General features: G+C 33.1%; 8 protein-coding genes across 12 annotated transcripts; all 8 read right to left on the bottom strand.

Moving 5' to 3' along the window:
* Positions 1-1,294: 1,294 nt before the first annotated feature.
* Positions 1,295-2,510, bottom strand: LOC135133118 (uncharacterized). The gene is made up of 4 exons (XM_064061382.1): positions 2,311-2,510; positions 2,107-2,266; positions 1,813-2,056; positions 1,295-1,765 (listed from the first exon to the last, which is right to left on the bottom strand). Exons 1-4 carry the CDS (start codon positions 2,441-2,443, stop codon positions 1,385-1,387), a joined length of 918 nt encoding a protein of 305 aa, XP_063917452.1. The 5' UTR covers positions 2,444-2,510; the 3' UTR covers positions 1,295-1,384.
* Positions 2,511-2,613: 103 nt separating this feature from the next.
* LOC135133120 (uncharacterized) lies at positions 2,614-4,263 on the bottom strand. Its single transcript, XM_064061387.1, has 5 exons — positions 3,780-4,263; positions 3,574-3,733; positions 3,278-3,521; positions 3,015-3,228; positions 2,614-2,969 (listed from the first exon to the last, which is right to left on the bottom strand). Exons 1-5 carry the CDS (start codon positions 3,910-3,912, stop codon positions 2,821-2,823), a joined length of 900 nt encoding a protein of 299 aa, XP_063917457.1. The 5' UTR covers positions 3,913-4,263; the 3' UTR covers positions 2,614-2,820.
* Positions 4,264-4,364: 101 nt separating this feature from the next.
* On the bottom strand, positions 4,365-6,059 carry LOC135133123 (retinol-binding protein pinta-like). Its single transcript, XM_064061391.1, has 5 exons — positions 5,923-6,059; positions 5,717-5,876; positions 5,425-5,668; positions 5,162-5,375; positions 4,365-5,116 (listed from the first exon to the last, which is right to left on the bottom strand). The coding sequence occupies exons 1-5, from the start codon at positions 6,053-6,055 to the stop codon at positions 4,968-4,970; spliced, it is 900 nt and encodes a 299-aa protein (XP_063917461.1). The 5' UTR covers positions 6,056-6,059; the 3' UTR covers positions 4,365-4,967.
* Positions 6,060-6,123: 64 nt separating this feature from the next.
* Positions 6,124-7,456, bottom strand: LOC135133121 (uncharacterized). 2 transcript variants are annotated; one of them, XM_064061389.1, is made up of 6 exons: positions 7,231-7,456; positions 7,027-7,186; positions 6,730-6,973; positions 6,468-6,681; positions 6,272-6,420; positions 6,124-6,203 (listed from the first exon to the last, which is right to left on the bottom strand). In XM_064061389.1, exons 1-5 carry the CDS (start codon positions 7,361-7,363, stop codon positions 6,272-6,274), a joined length of 900 nt encoding a protein of 299 aa, XP_063917459.1. In that variant the 5' UTR covers positions 7,364-7,456; the 3' UTR covers positions 6,124-6,203. The 2 variants fall into 2 exon arrangements, with proteins under 2 accessions (XP_063917459.1, XP_063917458.1); XM_064061388.1 differs by lacking the exon at positions 6,124-6,203 and having other exon boundaries at positions 6,260-6,420.
* Positions 7,422-20,779, bottom strand: LOC135133125 (uncharacterized). Of its 2 annotated transcripts, none has more exons than XM_064061395.1 (3): positions 20,527-20,779; positions 20,318-20,477; positions 7,422-7,511 (listed from the first exon to the last, which is right to left on the bottom strand). In XM_064061395.1, the coding sequence occupies exons 1-3, from the start codon at positions 20,657-20,659 to the stop codon at positions 7,502-7,504; spliced, it is 303 nt and encodes a 100-aa protein (XP_063917465.1). In that variant the 5' UTR covers positions 20,660-20,779; the 3' UTR covers positions 7,422-7,501. The 2 variants fall into 2 exon arrangements, with proteins under 2 accessions (XP_063917465.1, XP_063917463.1); XM_064061393.1 differs by lacking the exon at positions 7,422-7,511 and adding an exon at positions 17,296-17,379.
* LOC135133122 (uncharacterized) lies at positions 7,831-11,725 on the bottom strand. The gene is made up of 5 exons (XM_064061390.1): positions 11,497-11,725; positions 11,287-11,446; positions 8,381-8,624; positions 8,120-8,333; positions 7,831-8,074 (listed from the first exon to the last, which is right to left on the bottom strand). The coding sequence occupies exons 1-5, from the start codon at positions 11,627-11,629 to the stop codon at positions 7,926-7,928; spliced, it is 900 nt and encodes a 299-aa protein (XP_063917460.1). The 5' UTR covers positions 11,630-11,725; the 3' UTR covers positions 7,831-7,925.
* On the bottom strand, positions 11,873-15,264 carry LOC135133124 (retinol-binding protein pinta-like). Its single transcript, XM_064061392.1, has 5 exons — positions 12,903-15,264; positions 12,696-12,855; positions 12,405-12,648; positions 12,145-12,358; positions 11,873-12,098 (listed from the first exon to the last, which is right to left on the bottom strand). Exons 1-5 carry the CDS (start codon positions 13,033-13,035, stop codon positions 11,950-11,952), a joined length of 900 nt encoding a protein of 299 aa, XP_063917462.1. The 5' UTR covers positions 13,036-15,264; the 3' UTR covers positions 11,873-11,949.
* LOC135133119 (alpha-tocopherol transfer protein-like) lies at positions 16,133-19,183 on the bottom strand. 3 transcript variants are annotated; one of them, XM_064061384.1, is made up of 9 exons: positions 18,736-19,183; positions 18,371-18,525; positions 18,102-18,320; positions 17,260-17,562; positions 17,052-17,211; positions 16,751-16,994; positions 16,588-16,698; positions 16,437-16,539; positions 16,133-16,388 (listed from the first exon to the last, which is right to left on the bottom strand). In XM_064061384.1, exons 4-9 carry the CDS (start codon positions 17,390-17,392, stop codon positions 16,240-16,242), a joined length of 900 nt encoding a protein of 299 aa, XP_063917454.1. In that variant the 5' UTR covers positions 17,393-17,562; positions 18,102-18,320; positions 18,371-18,525; positions 18,736-19,183; the 3' UTR covers positions 16,133-16,239. The 3 variants fall into 3 exon arrangements, with proteins under 3 accessions (XP_063917454.1, XP_063917453.1, XP_063917455.1); XM_064061383.1 differs by having other exon boundaries at positions 18,371-18,895; positions 18,940-19,183; XM_064061385.1 differs by lacking the exon at positions 18,371-18,525.
* Positions 20,780-21,484: the final 705 nt, after the last annotated feature.

Below are 21,484 nucleotides of genomic sequence, written 5' to 3'. Positions count from 1 at the left end.
TTGGGTTGTTTCAGCTTTAAGAGATAAACTCGGTTGATGTTGTTTATTAAATTTGGAAAGTAAACAAATACGTTGTATTAAATGTGTTTTTCACATATTCCATTCTTGGATTGCCCAGTTCAAACATTTCAGGAATCACACTTCTGATAGTGTAAGATCTTTGCTTCGTTTTCTCATTACTGAACTTATTCAGATTCAAAAAATGTTTAATTTTGACGTCATCGACAACAACAATTTTGTATTATTTTGGGAAAATACTCCCTAATTATTTCCGGAAGGTGCGTCGTCTTTGACCATTTCTTCGTTGCGTCCGAACGTTTCGTACATTTTCTTTTTGACATCTTCAGTGACTTGATACATGTCTGTTTGCGATGAGGGTTCGTCAAAAACTCGGGCTTTGGCTTGTTTTGCATCGGGTTTTATTAGTGTCAGGTCGAGATTGAACCAACAAATCATAATAATTTTATTTTTATTAGCACCAAAATCTATGCAGCAGTTTTATTAAAACCACAGAATCTTCAATAATTCATTCGTCTAGACAAATGTTTGTGTTAATTAGTGTTCCCCTTGTCATTTAATTTAATGATAAATATACATCAAACCAAAACAATAATAATAAAAAATTCGGTTGTTTTACGAAACTGGTTGTTCAAAAAATTTGTTATTTTCTACAGCATCAAATGTTTCAGACACTCTGGGTTCCATCTGCACTAATTTCATGCAAATTACGTTAATCCAACCTGAGTGCTAGAGAATGCAGTCGTTGCATTAAGTTTATCTGCACTCAAACTCGTTTGCATTTCGGTTTTAATAATATAAGTGAGTCAAGTCAAGGTCTGTTTTTGTCTCGAGAATGCAACATCAGAGAAATTTATGGATGTATCCACTGTATAAATGCGCGCTTTCTCCGTATCAAGAGATATTTATTGAAAAAGACCAAATTTGCATAATGCTTACTGGCATGATCATTTTTTCAATGAATTTATTTTTATATTTTTTGAATGCCTGGGTTCGATGCAAAGTGGCAATTTTGCGAAAATGTGGGAGATAAAAAAGATAATTCCAAAATAACTGTAAATAAATGCAAAGTGTTTAAAATTTCCGTTTTAACAGAATACCACAAATTTTAGAGTCATTGTAGAGAAAAAAAGTATGAAGCATGATTTCTAAATACTTTTACTATTGAAACGATATTACAAAAAAGATAATCAAAAGCATTAATCATTTATTTAATATAGCGTTGTTATTTATTTTTTCTATATAAAGTATTACATTCGTAATTAACCTGACCCAATTTAATTCTACAACATTATGACATGTTCGTTTTTTGACTATGGTTATAATAAAAAAGCGAAACTAATAGATTTAGTCGATATTTATTTTTTTAAAAGAAGCCCAAAATTTCATCGTTGTCCAGTTTTTGAGGTCGAAGATTTTCGTTAACCCTCAATTTATCCAACTGGTCGAATCGGTCTTGGTACTGAGAAAGCTTTGTTTGCATCATAGCTGAAGCATCAGCGTAGATTTTGCATTTTTTGTAAAAATTCCTACCATTGTATTCCTCCAGAGAGGGTCCTTCCCCTCCATTCTCCTTAGGAAGTTCTTCTTTACAAATGATTTTCTTAAAAACTTCAGCGTCCTTATGAAACTCGATTCTTTCAAGAAGTTTGGGTTTCATTACGGCTTTCATAAGCGCACTCAAAATAGAAACATAAGACGGGCAATTTAGTAAAACGATTTTTTCTAATCGAAGAGCGTAAACCTTCTGTAAGTGGGTTTTAATAAAAGAGTTTTAATTCTGTCAAATTATACCTTGTAAATAGCTAGAAATTTTGATACTACTGCAGGATTCATCCGTTTCATATCACCAAGCGAATAATTGTCCAAATCTACAATAATGTAATCGTTAACCATAAAATCCTCTTGTAGTCGAATCTCAAAAATCGAGAACCAAACGTTATACATTTCCAAAAGATTCACACTATTCTCTTTTTTCTGTTTCGAGAAATAAACACGGTGGGCACCATTCAGTTGTTTTAAAAACGTGAATAAATATCTTTAAAACATAACTTTGTTTTTTCATTTTTAACGAAAATGGCTACTCACGTATTATTAAACAAGTTGTCTGTAATTTTCAGTTTCGGATTACACAGTTCAAACAATTCAGGAATAACGCTCCTGATAGTATAGTACATGTCAATTTTTTCTTTTGTTTTTTCAATACTGAACTTATTCAAATTCAAAAAATTCTTATTTTTGACGTCCTCTGAAAGCAAAGTTTTTACTAGGAAAATCTAAAAATCTGTTTACCCATTAATTCTGGAAGGTGTGGTTGAGTTTTCATCCACGTTTTGATTATGTGCACGTCATCTTCAACCATTTGTTCATTGCGTTCGAACGTTTCGTACACATTTTTTTTGACATCTTCACTGACTGAGTACATGTTGACACACGATGCTTCTAGGACTCGCACTTTCGAGGAACTGAGCTTTCTGGGTTAAATTTATGTTGATTCAAATCTGTTTTCCATTTAGATTTTAATATAACGAGTCAGTGGTGTGAAGGAACTTTGAAAACCGCCCCAACTCAAGATTTGTCTTAAATTATGAAACGTGATTTATGAGCATGTTTATTATTGAACAATAATTAAAAAATATAATCAAGAGCATTAATTATTATTATTTATCTAACCTAGCAATATGAAGTATGACAACAAAAGCAAATCTTTAAATAAAACCCTGACCTGATTTAACAATACAACGTCGAGCATCTTCGCTCTTTGACTTCCATTATCATCTCAAAAAACAGAAAATCACATACTTAATCGATATTTATTTGTTTAAAACTTCCATAAAATCCCATAATTTCATCGTTGTCCAGTTTTTGAGGTCGCAGATTTTCGTTAACTCTCAATTTATCCAACTGGTCGAATCGGCCTTGGTACTGAGAAAGCTTCGTTTGCATCATAGCTGAAATTTTAGCTTAGAATTTATAATTTTTGTCAAAGTTCATACCATTGTATTCATCCAAAGAAAGTCCTTCACCTCCATACTCCTTGGGAAGTTCTTCTTTACAAATAATTTTCTTCAAAACTTCAGCGTCTGGATGAAATTCGATCCTTTCAAAAAGTTTAGGTTTCATTACAGCTTTCAAAATGGCGGTCAAAATGGAAACATAAGACGGACAATTAAATAGAATGATTTTTTTTAATCGAAGAGCATAAACCTTCTGTAAATAGGTATAAAGAAAGAGGTGATTTAATTACGTTATTTTGTACCTTGTAAACACCAAAAAATTTTGACAGTATCATAGGATTAATATTTTTCATATCACTAAGAGAATAACTGTCTAAATCTGCAATAATGTAATCGTCGACCATGAAATCTTCCTGCAGTCGAATCTCAAAAATCGAGAACCACACGTTATAGAATTCCAAAGGATTCAAAGTATTCATTTTTTTCTGTTTTGAAAAATAAACTCGGTGGACACCATTCAGTTGTTTTGGAAATGTGAACAAGTATCTTAAAAATACCACCTTTTCATTTTTCATTTTTAGTCAAAATGCCTACTCACGAATTATTAAACAAGTTCTTCGTAACTTCCAGTTTTGGATTACTGACCTCAAACAATTCAGGAGTGATGCTCCTGATAGTATAGTACATGTCAATTTTTTGCTTAGTTTTTTCGATGCTAAATTTATTTAAATTCAGGAAATTCTTAATTTTGACGTCCTCTAAAAGCACAGTTTTCACTCTAAGAAAAAATTAAAACCACTTTACCCATTAATTCTGGGAGGTGTGGTTGAGTTTTCATCCACGTTTTGATTATGAGTACGTCATCTTCAATCATTTGTTCGTTACGTCCAAACGTTTTGTACACATTTTTTTTGACATCTTCACTGACTGAGTACATGTTGACACTCGATGCGTCTAGGACTCGCACTTTCGAGAGACTGCGGTTTCTGTGTTAAATTTATGTTGATTCAAACCTGTTTTCCATTTGGATTTTAATATAGCAAGTCAGCGATGTGGAAGCACCTTAAAAAACTCTAGATTTGTTTCTGATCTTGGATGGCTTAATTTTTAAAGGCCTTGAAAAGCAAAAATTATCCTCAAAAAATTTAGGCAGTAAAAATTTCTCATTTTAGGTTCTGTTGAAATTTGAAATTGTTTTCCAACCACATACCTATGGTTAATTTTTTTTTCCAACAACAAGTTTGCAGAATTTTATACACAGAATAATTTAGATGATCTTCAACTTCTATTTTAATGCATATTATTACAATTTTGTTATTGAAAAAAAAAATGGAAACATTATTTATGAATGTCTACTGCTGAAAAAATATTATAATCAAAAGCATTAACTATTATTTATATAACCTAGGGTTGTTATTTATTACTTCGATATGAACTATTACAATAAAAACAAACATAATTAATACCCTGATCTAATTTAATGCTACAACCAAGGAGGTTTAAATGTATAGAGAGAGTATGCCCTATACCTTCCATATATCAAAGTGTGGCCAACATGTCCCGGGTGAGAGGAGTGAGGCGCGAGAGGTTCACTGTACTGCAGTACAGTGGCTGACGAGTTTCAATTTCATACAATTTCAAGAAAAACAAAAAATATTGGTTTTTAAACTAAATGTGCGGTTAATACACTTTCCACACGTTCGCGTATCTGGTCTTTGCAAATATCCACTAAAACCTAGAACAATGACAAATGTGTTAAAACTAATAGACAGCAGTAAAATCTAGTTCCGCCACTGACTCGTTCAATTGCTTATCCGTCAATTCACGAATGTGTACGAACACCACACGAACAGCAGAAAGGGTTTGTATATGTGCGACACAAAACAACGAGCCCAGTACTCTCTCTATACATCTAAACCTCCTTGGCTACAACCTTCGACCATCTTCGTCCTTTGACTTTCATTATAACCTTAAAAAACCAGATTCACATATTTAGTCGATATTTATTTTTTTAAAGCTTCCATAGAATCCCAAAATTTCATCGTTGTCCAGTTTTTGAGGTCGAAGATTTTCGTTAACTTTCAATTTATCCAACTGGTCGAATCGGTCTTGGTATTCAGAAAGCTTCGTTTGCATCATAACTGAAATTTTAGAGTAGATTTTGTGATTTTTGTAAAAATTCATACCATTGTATTGATCCAGAGAAGGTCCTTCACCTCCATACTCCTTAGGAAGTTCTTCTTTACAAATAATTTCCTTTAGAACCTCAGCGTCTTGATGAAACTCGATTCTGTCAAAAATTTTTGGTTTCACTACAACTTTCAAAATAGCGCTCAAAATGGAAACATAAGACGGACAATTTAATAGAAGGACTTTTTTTAATCGAAGAGCATATACCTTCTGTAAATAGCTGTTAAGAAAAGGGTAACTTAGTTATGGTAAGGTGTACCTTGTAAATGGCTACAAATTTTGACATTACCATAGGATTAATTTGTTTCATATCGGCAAGAGAATAATTATCTAAATCTGTAACAAGGTAATCGTCAACCATGAAATCTTCTTTTAGTCGGATCTCAAAAATTGACAACCACACGTTGTAGAATGCGAAAGGGTTCAAAGCATTCATTTTTTTCTGTTTTGAAAAATGAACTCGATGGACACCATTCACTTGTTTTGGAAACGTGAATAAATACCTAAAACATCATTTTATTTTTTCATTTTTAGTAACAATGTCTACTCACGCGCCATTAAACAAGTTTTTTGTAACTTCTAGTTTTGGATTACTGGACTCGAACAGTTCAGGAATGACGCTTCTAATAGTGTAGTACATGTCAATTTTTTCTTTCGTTTTTTCGATGCTGAACTTACTCAAATTCAGGAAATTCTTAATTTTGACGTCCTCTGAAAGCAAAGTGTTTTAACTGGGAATATCTGGAACTCACTTTACCCATTAATTCTGGAAGGTGTGGTTGAGTTTTTATCCACGTTTTGATTATATGTACATCATCTTCAACCATTTCTTCGTTGCGACCGAACGTTTCGTACACTTTTTTTTTGGCATCTTCACTGACTGAGTACATCTTGACACACGATTCGCCAAGAACTTGCACTTTTAAGAGACTGGGGTTTCTGGGTTAAAGTAACCTTGATTCAAACTTGTTTTGGATTTGACGAAGACAGTGATGATGCAATATAATGTAGAAATAAACGTAATAGTACGCCAACGATCTAGAAAAATTTTCAAAGCCGCTGAACTTTGAAAAACATCAAAATAAAAAAATAAATTCACACAGTACTTAGTCAAAATTTATTTTTTTAAAACTTCCATAGAATCCCAAAATTTCATCGTTATTCAGTTTTGCGGGTCGAAGATTTTCATTAACCCTCAATTTATCCAACTGGTCGAACCGGTTTTGGTGTTGACAAAGCTTTGTTTGCATCATAGCTGAAACTTTGGTCTAGATATTTTATAATGATTGTAAAAATTAATACCATTGTATTCTTCCAAAGAAGGTCCTTCGCCACCGTAGTCCTTCGGAAGATCTTTTTTGCAAATAATTTTCTTTAAAACCTCACTGTCGTCATGAAACTCTATTCTGTCAAAAATTTTGGCTTTCACGAGGGGCTTCAGCATCGCAATCAAAACAGAAACGTAAGATGGACAATTCATGAAGATGACTTTTTTTATCCGAAGGGCGTACACTTTCTGAAAACAGGTTTTAAAAGAAGAATAATTTCGTGATTTCGGTCATACTTTATAGATCGCTAAAAATTTCGTTACAAACGTAGGAGTAATCCTTTTGATGTCACCAAGAGAGTGATTCTCTAAATCAAGTATAATATAATCGTCGACCATAAAATCTTCATACAACCGGATCTCAAAAATTGATAATAAAACGTTAGACGTCTCCACAGCCTTCAAAGTATTGGGTTTTTTCTGCTTCGCGAAATAAACTCGATGCACATCATTCAACATTTTCGGAAAAGTGAATAAATATCTTCAAAACAACATTAACTTCCACATTTTTCACAAAATTATTTAACTACTCACGTCAAATTAAACACATTTTTCATGTTTTCCAGTTTCGGATTGCTGAGTTCGAATAATTCAGGAATCACGCCTCTAATAGTATAGTACATGTCAATTTTTACCTTTGTTTTTTCGATACTGAACTTATTCAAGTTAAGAAAATTCCTAATTCTGGCATCCTCTGAAACCAAAGTTATCACTCGAAAAAAATAAAGGTCGATTTACCCATCATCTCCGGGAGATGTAGTTGACCCTTCATCCACGTTTTGATGATGTTGACATCATCTTCCACCATCTGTATTTTACGACCGAACGTTTCATACACGTTTTTTTTAACATCGTCGTTCACGACGTACATTTTATGCGTTCATCAAGGCTGCGAACGTTCCGCAAACTACGATTTCAGCTATAAACGCGTTAAGTGTGTGGAAGTTGTTTTTATGTGGGTAAGTCAATGCCCGGAAAGCGGTGTTGTTTATCTTGGGAAGCCAAGGTTTCAATTTATCCTAAAGCACAATACAAAAATCATAATTGTAAAGCGACAAACTTGTCACACTTAAATTATAAAACCAGTTGTTCTGAAACCTTGTAGACCTTTTAAAATTCGTGAACACGGTGTGTCGATTAATCAATATTTTTTGTTTATACCCTTCGACGACTTGATAACGTCATCTCAATATTTGTGAAAGTAGACTAAAACTGCGTGTTCTAGTGGCCCAGTTCACTTTTTTCAGTAACGAAAATTGTCGTTGAAATTGACTTGGGAATAAAGGTATTAATTCGTAATATTTCGAACGAAAAAACAAACTCAATAAAACAACTCTCTAGAAGAAGCAAACGCTTTATTTAATACCACATTTTTTCACATCCTTACTCTCTGTTTTCCCTAACTTATTCACAAAGAAAAACCATCGACACATTTAATCGAGATTTATTTTTTTAAAACTCCCATAGAACCCCAAAATTTCGTCGTTGTCCAGTTTTTCAGGTCGAAGACTTTCATTAACCCTCAGTTTGTCCAATTCATCGAACCGATTTTGGTACTCCGAAAGCTTCTTCAGCATCATACCTGAAATTTTGGTGTAGATTTTGCAACTTTTGTGGAAAATAATACCATTGTAGTCTTCCAAGGAGGGTCCTTTGCCCCCATAATCACTCGGAAAGTCCTCTTCAGGAATAAAATTTTTCAGTGCTCCAGTGTCTTGATGAAACTCAACTCTCTCAAAAATCTTAGGTTTCATGACGGCTTTTAAAATCGCAATCAAAATGGAAATATACGGCGGACAATTCACAAAAACGATTTTTTTTAATCGAAGGGCATACACTTTCTACAAACAGGTTGTAAAAGAATTTATTGAATTACGCAGATTTTTACCTTATAAACTGCTAAAAACTTTGTTACTATCATGGGAGTGACCCTTTTAATGTCACTTAGACTGTAATGTTCTAAATCGACTATGATGTAATCGTCAACCATGAAATCTTCATGTAATCGAACTTCAAAAATTGCCAACCAAACATTAGATAGCTCTGTGGAGTTCAACGAGTTGGGTAATTTTTGCTTTGAAAAATACACTCTGTGGACATCATTCAGAGGTTTCGGAAAAGTGAACATATATCTAAAAATAAAAAAAAAATTGGTCTAAAGAGTTTAGACAGTACTTCCCTCGCTGTCGGAAACTTGACGACTGCATGGCTATTGTGTTTTTTTCTCATTACATTTTTGTAGTGGGAATTTAAAATTGCGATGACGTCATCAACATTTTTGCAAGGACACGTATATCAGTTGGGATAGATGTAGTGTAATACTAAGAATAAAATTATTGTATTCCCAAATTTTCGGGAAAATGAATTGGGTCGTTTTGAATATTGATTTTTTATAATCAATAAAATAACGAAACAATTTACTCACGTATACGGCAACTGAAAATCGTTTATGTATAAACATTCTTAATTTAAGATGACAAGCGTAACAGCATACGTGAGAGTCAAACAAAGAAACTGTAAACAAAACGACCATCGGTTTTATTGCTTCGACTTCCGCTTATTATATAAAACATTGGGTTTTATTTTAATTCTTGATGGTGAAATTCAGAATTGGTTGATTATAAACATGTCTATTTCACATTCGCGGAACCAAGTGAACAAATGCAGGTCTGTAATGTTAAAGTCGATGTAAATAGGCGTGCTACCCTTATGTTTCAACCGAGCTTTTCCTTTAACAAATTTTGTGTCTACCAAATTGGGTTGGTTGGGGTGTAATACTAATAATAAGTGTTGCCTTTAATTTAATCAATAAAATAAATTGACTTCATTAATTTTTTTGAACCACCTCTTAAGAAAATCTAAAAAATATGAATGGAATGATAAATCACAAGTACAAACTCATCATATTTTTAGCATTTTAGATGGGATTTATTCAGCAAAATTTAAGGGTGACATCATCAATTTTTTTAGGAGGGATGAACAAATACATTTTGAACAAAAGTTTACCATGCTTATAATAACTTTAAAATATTCCCAAGATTTCAAAGCATTCGGTTTTGTAATTCCTGATTAAATCGATAAAATAAATTCACGCCTTCATTAATTTTTTTGAGTCACCCTGCATATGCAAAACCAAAAATATGAATGGAATGATAAATCACAAGTACAGACTCATCATATTTTGTACATTTTAGATACGATTTATTCGGCAAACTTTTGAGCTGACGTCATCAGTTTTTTGTAGAAGATAACCAAATATATTTTGACTAAAAATTTATTATGCTCTTTATAACCTTAAAACATCTGCAAGATTTCAAAGCATTCGGTTTTGTAGTTCCTGATTAAATCAATAAAATAAATTTACGCATTCATTAATTTTTTTGAGTCACCCTGTATATGCAAATCGAAAAAATTTGAATGGAATGATAAATCACAAGAAGAGACTCACCAAGATGTCAGAGCATTCCGTTTTGTAGTTCCTGATTAAATCAATAAAATATATTTACGCATTCATTAATTTTTTTGAGTCACTCTGTATATGCAAATCCAAAAAATATGAATGGAGTGATAAATGACAAGTACAGGCTCATCATATTTTGTACATTTTAGATATGATTTATTCGGCAAACTTTCGAGCTGACGTCATCAAGTTTTTGGAGGGGATAAGCAAATATATTTTGACTAAACATTTATTATGCTCTTTATGACCTTAAAACATCTGCAAGATTTCAGAGCATTCGGTTTTGTAGTTCCTGATTAAATCAATAAAATATATTTACGCATTCATTAATTTTTTTGAGTCACCCTGTATATGCAAGTCCAAAAAATATGAATGGAGTGATAGATCACAAGTACAGGCTCATCATATTTTGTACATTTTAGATATGATTTATTCCACAAACTTTTGAGCTGACGTCATCAAGTTTTTGGAGGGGATAAGCAAATATATTTTGACTAAACATTTATTATGCTCTTTATGACCTTAAAACATCTGCAAGATTTCAGAGCATTCGGTTTTGTAGTTCCTGATTAAATCAATAAAATATATTTACGCATTCATTAATTTTTTTGAGTCACTCTGTATATGCAAATCCAAAAAATATGAATGGAGTGATAGATCACAAGTACAGACTCATCATATTTTGTACATTTTAGATATGATTTATTCCACAAACTTTTGAGCTGACGTCATCAAGTTTTTGGAGGGGATAAGCAAATATTTTTTGACTAAAGATTTATGATGCTCTTTATAGCCTTAAAACATCTGCAACATTTCAAAGCATTCTGGTTAGCAGATTAAAAATTAAATTTCAAAATGTTGTTTTATAATTTTGATTTTTTTTCCAAAAATCTGGACGTTTCGGGTGAAAAGTCATTCAGAGTTGTAAACTACATGTGTAGGACTATGTTATTTTATACAATTGAAAATCCATTTACTATGTACAATTTTGAAGTGACGTCATCGCATTAGTGGTGGGGATGATTAGACAAATTTTGGCTAGCGTTTTACCATGTACATGATATTCTTAATATAAGTACAAAATTTCACAACAATCGGTCGAGTACTTTCGGAGATTATCTGTCTAATAAAATCCGGGACAACAGACGGACAGACGGACAGACGGACGGACAGACAGACGGAAATGGGAGACCTATTTCTTCGTCTTCTAGGGGTCATGAAAGATCGAGAAAACGTAAAAGTAGAGAGTCGGCCGACGGACTCGATTACAATACTTCCTTTGCTTCAGCTCGGGAAGTAACAATCTCTACGTTTTACATAGACTGAGTACTCACGAAGTATTGAACACGTTCTTCACGTTGTCCAGTTTAGGATTGCTAAGTTCGAATAACTCAGGAATGACGCTCCTGATGGTGTAATACATATCAATTTTTCCCTTCGTTTTTTCAATGCTGTACTTATTCAAGTTAAGAAAATTTCTAATATGGGCGTCCCCTGAATCAACAATTAGCACTTAAATCAAAAAACAAAATACAATGCCTTACCCATTATTTCTGGAAGGTGTGCCTGAGTTTTCATCCACGTTTTGATGATGTGGACATCATCTTCCACCATTTGTTCGTTTCGTTCAAACGTTTCGTACACTTTCTTTTTAACATCTTCACTAATTTGATACATTTTTAATACAACCCGCGTTCGTAAGAACTTAACGGTTCAGAGGACTTGAGTTTCTGCATTAATTTTATGCGAGTTGCAAACCCGTTTTCAGGTTCTTGAGTGAGTGAATCGCAATCGGCGGATTCCACCACACACATTGACATAATTTTTCTGCAAACGAGCTGATTGAGCTCAAGGTTTTTATGTAAAAAAAATAAAACTGGAAATTTTTAAATTGCTAGGTTTTTAAATTAAAAGTGAACATTAATTTACATAAACCGCATTTTTGTGGAAATTTATTGTTGTAAAAACTATACATAAACATTTCTATTGTTGTGTGTTTAGTCGACATTTATTTTCTTGAAGCTGCCATAGAATCCCAAAATTTCGTCGTTGTTTAGTTTTTGGGGGCGAAGTGTTTCGTTAACCCTCAATTTATACACGTGCTGCAACCGATTTTCGTATTCGAAAAGTTTCTTTTTCATATTACCTGAAATTCAGAAGTAACATTTTGTGTTTTTGGATAAGTAAAATACCATTCAGTTGGTCCAAAGAAGGTCCTTCGCCTCCATAGTCCCGTGGGAGTTCGTCTTGGGGGAAAAAGTCCTTCAATACGGCAGCATCTTCATGCAATTCTAGTCGAGTAAAAATTTTGGGTTTCATTACAGCTTTTAAAACCGATACCAAGACGGAGGTAAAAGACGGGCAATTTACGTAAATAAGTTTTTTTAGTCGGAGGGCGTAGACTTTCTACAGGCGAAGCTTTAAAAAAGATAGTTGTTTATTTTTGATTTACCTTATAAACAGCAAAGAATTTGCTGACAATCGTAGGAGTACATTGTTTGATATCTGAGAGACTGAAATTTTCAAAATCAACTATGACAATGTCGTCAACCATAAAATCCTCGGAGAGTCGAATTTCGAAAATGGCAAACCATACATTTATCACTTCTAGAAGATTAACAGTGTCTGGTGTTTTCGGTTTTACGAAATATACACAATGAGCTCCGTTTACCGCCTTTGGAAATGTAAAAAAATACCTTTAAAGGGGTAAAATATTTTAAAATTTCTCCAAAAAATTACTTACGTATCCTTAAACAAATTTTCCAGCTTCTCGCATTTCAGATTATTTACTTCGAATACATCAGGAATCACGCTTCTGATAGTATAATACATATCAATCTTTTCTTTCGTTTTTTCAATACTGAACTTATTTAGATTGAGAAAATTCCGAATTTTGACGTCCTCTGAAGCAAAATATCTGGCGCTAAGAGCTAAAGAAACACTTTCTTACCCATTGTCTCTGGGAGGTGCGGTTGCGTTTGCATCCAACTTTTGATAATGTTGACGTCATCTTCCACCATTTCTTCGTTTCGTCCAAACGCTTCATACACCCGCTTTTTTACATCTTCGTTCACTTTGTACATTTTGCACAGGTGTGAGATTAATGTTTTACCGAATTCAACACACGTTCCGCAGTGTCGCTTAGCTGGGTTTAGATAAATAATTCTTAATTTATACGTAAAAGTAGATATTCAGCTTTGCTGTTGACTACTAAGATGGGCTTTTTTTAAGAAATTTTTTCTACCGCCCACGTTTTTTGGTTTTCTAATAGAGCTATTAACGCACGCAAATGACGTCACAGCAGTTCGTTAATAGCGGAAAGGCGTTCTTTAATAGATCTGGTGTAATTTAGATCGGTAAGATTGGTAGCAATGACGAGAAATGTCAGGTGAATGTCAGTGGCAAATCTAAACTTAAAATTTCTCATGTTTCCGGACGCGTAACTTCTTCGCAAGACATTTTAACCAATTTTAAATTACAAAAACTCGAATTGGTTCGAATTACAATTGTTGTTGTGAAAATTCGAACCTCAAATATTTCGTGGTTAGTGTCAGACCGACCCATCACCAACCACGACAAAAGTCCCCAGATTAAAAAAAATGCAAATTTCAATTAAATTTTGGGAAAAAACGTGTGCGGTAGAAAAAATAGTATAAATAACTCGTTCATAAGGCCATTGAGGCACTCATCCTTTATATAACTCGCGGCTTCGCCGCTCGTTCTATAAACTTGGATTCGTGCCTCAATATTTGCCTTATGAAACTCGTTCTTTAATATACTATAATTAAATAAATTATTTGTTCCACTTCGCGTTTCTAACCGAGCTTTTTAAGAACCCAGATTGATACTCTAATAATAGCTTTGTTAAGTTTAGTAAAAGAACTGGTGTAATTTATATTTTCAAGATTGGTAGTAATTACAATGTCATTGTCAAATTAAAAATAAAATAAACATCAAAAGAGTGAAACCTGTTCTGCAGGACGAGATTTATGAGGCAATAAATCCTACTTTGAGCAATTCCTTGTATTTCGAGGACCGTAAGATTGTCTTTAGCTTCACATGTTGTTTGTAATAATTTATTTTGTGATAATACTTAGAAACTTAATGTTTATGACTTTTTTGTCAGGTTGGCGACATAATTAAAATTTTGTGATCGCATATCTAATTGTCAAATTGAGATTTATAACACCAAATCAGTAGGTGCCATCGTTTCAACAAACGTTCGTTTAGACCCACTCATGTCAAAATTGACAACTGTGAACTGACATACTAGCATTGGTACCAATAATTCAGAACTGCCAACACAAAAATTCGCTTCAAGTGCTTCAACCACTAATAATAGTCACCCAGAGCTTAATCGAATTTCATAATACAACTGCTATAATTTACATTTTCATATTGATAGTAATTACAAATGTCACTGTCAAATAACGAATAAAATAAACGTCAAAAGAAGAAATGAAATTTATTCGGCAATAAATTCTGGATGCTACTACATTATCATATATCTAATAGTACTATTAGATATATGTACATTATTAATAATATTCATTTATGATTATGAAAATTTAAGCTTCAAATGTCACAATCTCACATTTGCAGTACCAACCACGCCAAAATTCCGAAAAAAAATTTAAATTCCAATTTTTATGTAAGTATTAAAAAAAAAAGGTGTGAAGTTGAAAAGAAAGTATAAAATACACGTTTCATAATACATTTTATGGTACCCATCCCATAGAAAACTCGTCTGCCGACTCATTTTCTATTTTGGAATTCGTCTGATGAAACTTGTTTTTCTTTTTCAATATATTTTTCAAAGTACAAATTGTTTCAAAATTATTTTCATATAGGCGCCTATGGCTGCAGATTTGCATCAAGGGAAAGATAGGAGTTGAAACGATTTCAAAGCTAACTATAACACATATATAGATGAAAATCATTTTGAAACGCCCTTTACTTCGTGTTTATAACCGAGCTGTTAAAGTACCCACATTAAGTGATCTTGTAGCTTAATTGAGTTTCGTAATAAAATTGCCTCAATTTACTTATATTTTTAAAACTGATAGTAATTACAAATGTCACTGATTGTCAATTAAGAAATAAATAAACGTCATAATAACGAAATGATGTTTTCGTACGCAGAAATAAATTTGTTGGCCAATAAATTCTCGATGCTACATTGTTAATAATCATAAATTTAAACTTCAAGTGTTACATTGACATTATTGTCATACCAACCACGACAAAATTCCCTAAAATTTTGAAAATTACGTAGTTTTCACTTTTTATTTGATGTTCTGTATGGAATTCGAAAACAGAGTGTATATAAACAGAAATAATTATATGTAGATATTAATTTGATTTTAAGAATATATATCTAACAAACAATCTGAGTAAACATCAAACAAAAAATTAATTAACAGCAGTTTATAATCAACATTTAGCATACGTCAAATGTGAACTTACGTAAAGATTATTTACTTCATTGTAGATTTCGACCAATAGTAAAGCAACAGGATAAAAATTACAGCGGTAATTTTCGATAATTTTTCAAGTAGCTCGTCATTTTGTTGGTTGCTTTGAAAACGAATTAATAATTTTTTCATTATCTGTCAATAATTTGAATTTCGCAAAATTAATCGTTTTGGTCATCATTCAGAAGCGGAAATTAACAAAGCAATTAAACAGAAGACACCGTTAAACACGGTAAAGTGCAAAAATAATGTGGAAAGTTGGAAACAGTTTATGACGTTTTGCACTGACAGAAATTACGAATTGACAGCAACCACCAGCGAAGAACAATTGGCCAGAACTTTCAAAGACTGGGGTTATAACATCAGAAAATGTAATGGTTTATTCAGTAAATAATCTTACCGAATTATAGCTCGTGCTTTGAAATTATAGGTAATTGCGACCCTCAAGCTGAGCAAGTGATCACTCGTGTCATCTTTGACCAATTTCCCTCCGCTTCGCGTCGGGAAATTGAAACGTCAAAGTGACACTCGTCATCACTTGATCTCAGCTTTCGGGTCGAAATTACCGATAATTTCAAAGCACTCGTGTAATTACTTACGATAATTTACGCGTTGAATATTCCATTTACGTTTTTCTTAATTTATTAGAGCAATAATATTATCAGAACTGACAGATAAACTGTCAAATGGAAAACAAACTCTAACGAGCAATTAAGTTTTTTTAATCTTTCCAAGCACAAAACAAAATCTTTTATCTAATTTACCACTCAACCCAAAAAACATTTTTCATCATTAGACAGTTTTCCAAAATTCTTAATCAACATCGAGTTTTCTGAAATTACCATGGAAACCCAAAACATCATCATTACTCAACTTTTTCGGCCTTCGACTTTCATCAACAGTCAGTTTATCTAAAGCATCAAACCGGTCTTGATGCTCAGCAAATTTGTGCCGCATCATGTCTGAAAGAACACCATCAGTTTTTATTTTGTTTTTGTACTTAAAAGTACCAGTGAGTTCTTGTAAAGATGGACCTTGACCTCCATAATCCTTCGGTAATTCTTCCTCGGAAAATACCTCACTTAAAATTTTCGAATCCGCCACGACGTGCATCTATTTTCAAAATGTTTCATTTTTGTACTAAAACAAAAACGTACTTACCCTTTCAAACATTTTTGGTTTCATGACCGTTTTTACAAACGCCATCAGTACCGTCATGTATGGTGGACTGTTCACAATGTACGCACTTTTCCAACGAAGTGAAAACACTTTCTAAGGAAAAACAATAGAAACTAAGTAACTGAATATAAAAAATTGCTGATACCTGATACACAGACACTTGTTTGTAAATCAAGCTCGGCGTCAGCTGTTTCATGTCAGTCAACGAAACGTTTTCAAAATCCACTATTACAACATCGTTAACCATAAAATCCTCATGCAATCTTACTTCTAATACATCAAAAAACAGCATTGTATACTCCTCGGCAAAAAAAGCGTTTGATTCTTTCCATTTTATGAAATGGACTCTGTGCGTGCCTTCTAGGGGAGTAGGGTGCGTACAGACATATCTACAACGTTAAAATAATTCTAGTGTGAACACACCTTAACACACTTGTCGAATTTACATATTGTCTAAAGCACGTTGCATACGTTCCAACTTTGGGTTGCTAATTGCGTAAAGTTCAGGGATTAAACTTCTCATCGTGTAATACATATCAATTTTCACTTTTGTTTTTTCAATACTGAATTTGTTTAAATTTAGAAAATTCCTGATCATTGTCTCATCTGAAAGAAAAGCTTGCAAAGTAAGTACATAGTTATTACAAAAGTTACCCATAATTTCTGGAAGGTGGGGTTGAGTTTCCATCCACTTTTTCACAGTGTGTACATCTTCGTTGACCATTTCTTCAGTCCGGTCAAACATCTGGTAGACCGTTTTTTTTACAGCGGCATCTATGTGGAACATATTGTTGCATTAATTTTCAAGAAAAACTCTTGAAGTTTTAACGTTTCTGTATTTATTTATTAGTGAGGATGAGTAGAAGTATGTAATTATGTACCCGACCACGCCCAGTTAATTTATTACATCCAATAAAAATGCTCCAACGTTGCTCTCATGGCAAAATGCAGACTGACCTGTTTTTGTAATCAACATGATTTATATCATTTTTAAATGTTAATATATTCTCTTATTACAAAAAAAAGCCTTGAAAATTAAATTATTTATTACTAATTACAAAAAATTATACTTATAAAATATACAGTATGTCCTGGATTGAGTTCATAAGAGGAAAAAAAACTGTATTTTCTATTTTACAAAAAATGACATAGGAATAACATTTTTTGCTTAATTCAAAACGAATAAATCTGCAATTAAAAGTTCAATATTCCTGGTCTGTACTCTTAAAATTAATTTTTCATATTTCTAAGTTCTTCGTTACTTTTAGTTTTTTTTTATGTTAAGGACACAGCCTGATATCAAAATTTTAATTCCAGATTTATTGGTTTTGAATTAAGCAAAAAATGTTATTCCAATGTCATTTTTTTGTAAAATAGAAAATACAGTTTTTTCTCCCCTTATGAACTCAATCCAGGACATACTGTATACTAAGTCCACTGTTTATAGAAAGTGTGAGATATAAAATGTTAATCTACGTCCAGTTTCCTGAAATTACCATAAAACCCCAAAAGTTCATCGTCGTTCAGCTTCTCAGGTCTGAGTCTCTCATTAACCCTAAGTTTGTCCAGATTGTCAAATCGTTGTTGATGTTGGCATAGTTTCTCCGTTCGAAAATTTTCGACTTCACCACAGCTTCAATAACAGTAAGCAGAGAAGACACGAAGGAGGGTGCGTTCACAAAGTACAAATTCTTCAAGCGAAAAGAGTACACTTTCTGTTTGAAAAAAAACAATCAGTACGTTAAGTATCACCCGGTGTCTTTACCTTATACAACATAACTTGTTTACTAAGCACAGTTGGAGTCGTTTTCGTTAAGTCTTCAAAACCGAGATTTTCAATATCGATAATTAGAACGTCGTTGTACATAAAATCTTCAAAAAGACGCACTTCGAACATGGCAAAGTAGAGCATGATGTATTCTACAGGAGAATACATGTTCGGTTTTTTGCTTTTTAGTAAAATTACTCTGTGTATTCCTTTTAACGGAAAAGGAAAGGTGCACATGTACATGATCAAAACAAAAATCATTCTGTATATTTTTTATATCAAAATACTGAATAAAGAGAGTGCTCAGTGCAGATGCTGGCCTCAATTTTTTTATATAGGTACGCATTTATTTTTTTACTCACACTTGATCCAACGCTTGCTGCATGTTTTCCAACTTGGGGTTGCTGGTAACGTAGAAATCCGGCAGCAGACTTCGAATCGTATAGTACATGTCAATCTTCCGTTTAGTTTTCTCAATACTGAACTTATTCAAAAGGAGAAAATTTTTGATTTGCGAATTATCTGCAACTAAGAATCAAACAAAGAAACACAGAGCTTGCACTTACCCATCTCTTCCGGAAAATGTTGCTGAGTTTTCATCCACTTCTTAATTGTTTCTGCGTCAGTATTAACCATAACCTCGGTTCGGTTAAAGCTTTCGTAAACTTTCTTTTTTAAGTCTTCGCTTATGGGAAACATATTTAAGACTGAAAGTCTTCAGTGGTGGGTAGTAAAACAGATAAAACACAAGTTTTTGCTTTGGTCTGCTAATTTATTCTATTATTATTACTATTATTTAAATTGTGGTTGTGGTTTTCACCAGTGCTTCTCGAACGTACTATTCTGTTTATCACTAATGGTTGCTTCGGGATACAGTTCAGAGTACCTACATATATATATATATATTTTTTTTAATTTGATGATATATGTATTTTATTATCCGCGTGACTCTGTTATTATTATTAATTTTTAGAATTGTTGAAAACTCAAAATTCCTCATGCCCTCAAGTTTTACCACCACCAAGCATTGCACACGAGCAAAGATACACGAGTCATTTTTTTAACAGCAAGGCCATGGGAATAATATTAAGGAACCAGTTTTTCACAGTCTCAATCGTTGAACTCCGAATGTATAGATATACATATATACTGTTAAGGTGTATCACATATGATAACAATGAGTGCAAGTTTTTATCATTATTAATAACTAGAATAATTAAATTATAAATATCTCTAAGTCGGTTCAAAGTCGAACTGGAATTATTGTTCAAGGTAGTACTATGGTTAGTTCTTTCGCCGTATTCTCATCTTGCTTCTGTTGCTCTTTGGGGTTTCCACTCAACTCAGCAACACCGTGGACTATAATATTTTTGGCACGCGTAATACGTTCAACTGCCTCAGCAGTAACTTTTTCAATCGCCAGTTGGGAAGTTTCGGTCAAACTAGTTTGGTTTGAAATTTTGTTTTCGAGTGTTTCTATTTTCTTAGAGAGCTGTAGTAAAAGCGATCTTATGTCTACTGCATTACAGTCGTTACAATAAATTTTAATACATTTGGATTTATTTCGCGTGATTCGTGCATGATCTTCAGAAGTGATTCCTACACAACTAAAATGCAATGATCGACTGCAGGCATCGCACTGCGAACAGTTATTTCGGGAATCGCATTGTTGAGAACAGTTTGCTCAGGTTACTCTCGTTATCAGATATAGTTGATAAAAGGAAAATTAGAGATAACTCACCGGGAAATGGATTTTCACAGGAATGGTGCTCAAGGTAGAAATATGCGTACTCTGAGCTTCAGTATGATACTAAATATGTCTGACGTCTGTTAGTATTACGCTAGCAGTTTGATTAAATGACGGAGCAATCACACACACTTGTTGTCTCACAAAATGGTTGATCAAATTGATCAATTTCTTCGTTACAAAATTTTTCTACTTACATCTTATCCAACATGAGTTGCATTTTTTCCAGTTTTGGGTTGCTGGTGATGTAAAATTCAGGCATTAGACTTCTAATGGTGTAATACATATCGATCTTGCGTTTGGTTTTTTCAACACTAAAGTTACTCAAGTGGAGAAAATTCTTGATTGGTGCGTCCTCTGCAATTGGATGTTTAATTACCAATTTAATTTAACTTTACGCACTTGCCCATAACCTCTGGAAGATGGGGTTGGGTTTTCAACCAGTTCTTGATAGTCTCTACATCTTCACCGATTATCTCTTCCTTTCGGTTAAACTCTTCGTAAATTTTCTTCTTCGCTTCTTCGTTTATTTGGAACATGTTTCAGGGACGAACTCTTCAGCAGCCACTAAGAACACACGATTTGAGTGTAAGTCAATACAAAACTGTTTATATCAGCGTCGGCAGTTCACTGTGAGTTCATCAGTGGGATGAAAACAACACAGCATAACACTGGTCACTTACCCGTCGAATAAGATCCTAAAAAAGTACCTGTATAGATATTATTTTTACGTTCTGTTCAAAGCCGAGTGCATTCGTTACGGTTTGTTTTATAGTGTTCTTGTCATAATTACATCCAGTATGCATCTAAACAGGTAATTAAGAAAATAATGCGCGTGTTATTAAATTATTGTTTTCTGTCCAATACACAAAGTGTTCGTTGCAGTTTTTTTACGATGTTGTTAATATAATTACGTCCAATATGCACCTAAAGATGTATTTTAAAAAATTATGTGTGCGTTATTTATACATTTTTTTTTATAAACTGCTACCTTTTAATTGGTGAGGCTATATTCTCTCGAGAACTGCAGTGGTAACCGAAGGAAATGATTAAAATGCAACTTCAGCTTCAAAGTCTTTATTATACTTAGTTTAAAAATGTACAAATATTTTGTGTGTATCTCTCAAAGTGATGGCCCACAGTATTACAACTCGAATTTTAGGACATTCTTTGTGTTAAACGAACTGTAGTTTCTTGAAATAAACACAAAAGTCCAAAGTTTCATTGTCGTTCAGCTTCTCCAGTCAAAGATTCTTGTTGTTAAAGGTCACCTATTTGTTGATATTGAGATAACCTGTCTGGTGACTGTTCTAAAATTAACTTATTTATAGCCGATTACACGTAACCGAAAAAACTGATATTTA

The sequence above is a fragment of the Zophobas morio genome, unplaced genomic scaffold, assembly GCF_036711695.1.
Source record: "Zophobas morio isolate AGI-343-1 ecotype UQ-CSIRO unplaced genomic scaffold, CSIRO_AGI_Zmor_V1 ptg000021l, whole genome shotgun sequence".
In the NCBI taxonomy this organism is placed as follows: Eukaryota; Metazoa; Arthropoda; class Insecta; order Coleoptera; family Tenebrionidae; genus Zophobas; species Zophobas morio.
Note: the sequence above shows the minus strand (reverse complement) of the source record. Positions and strands in the feature narration are given on the sequence as shown.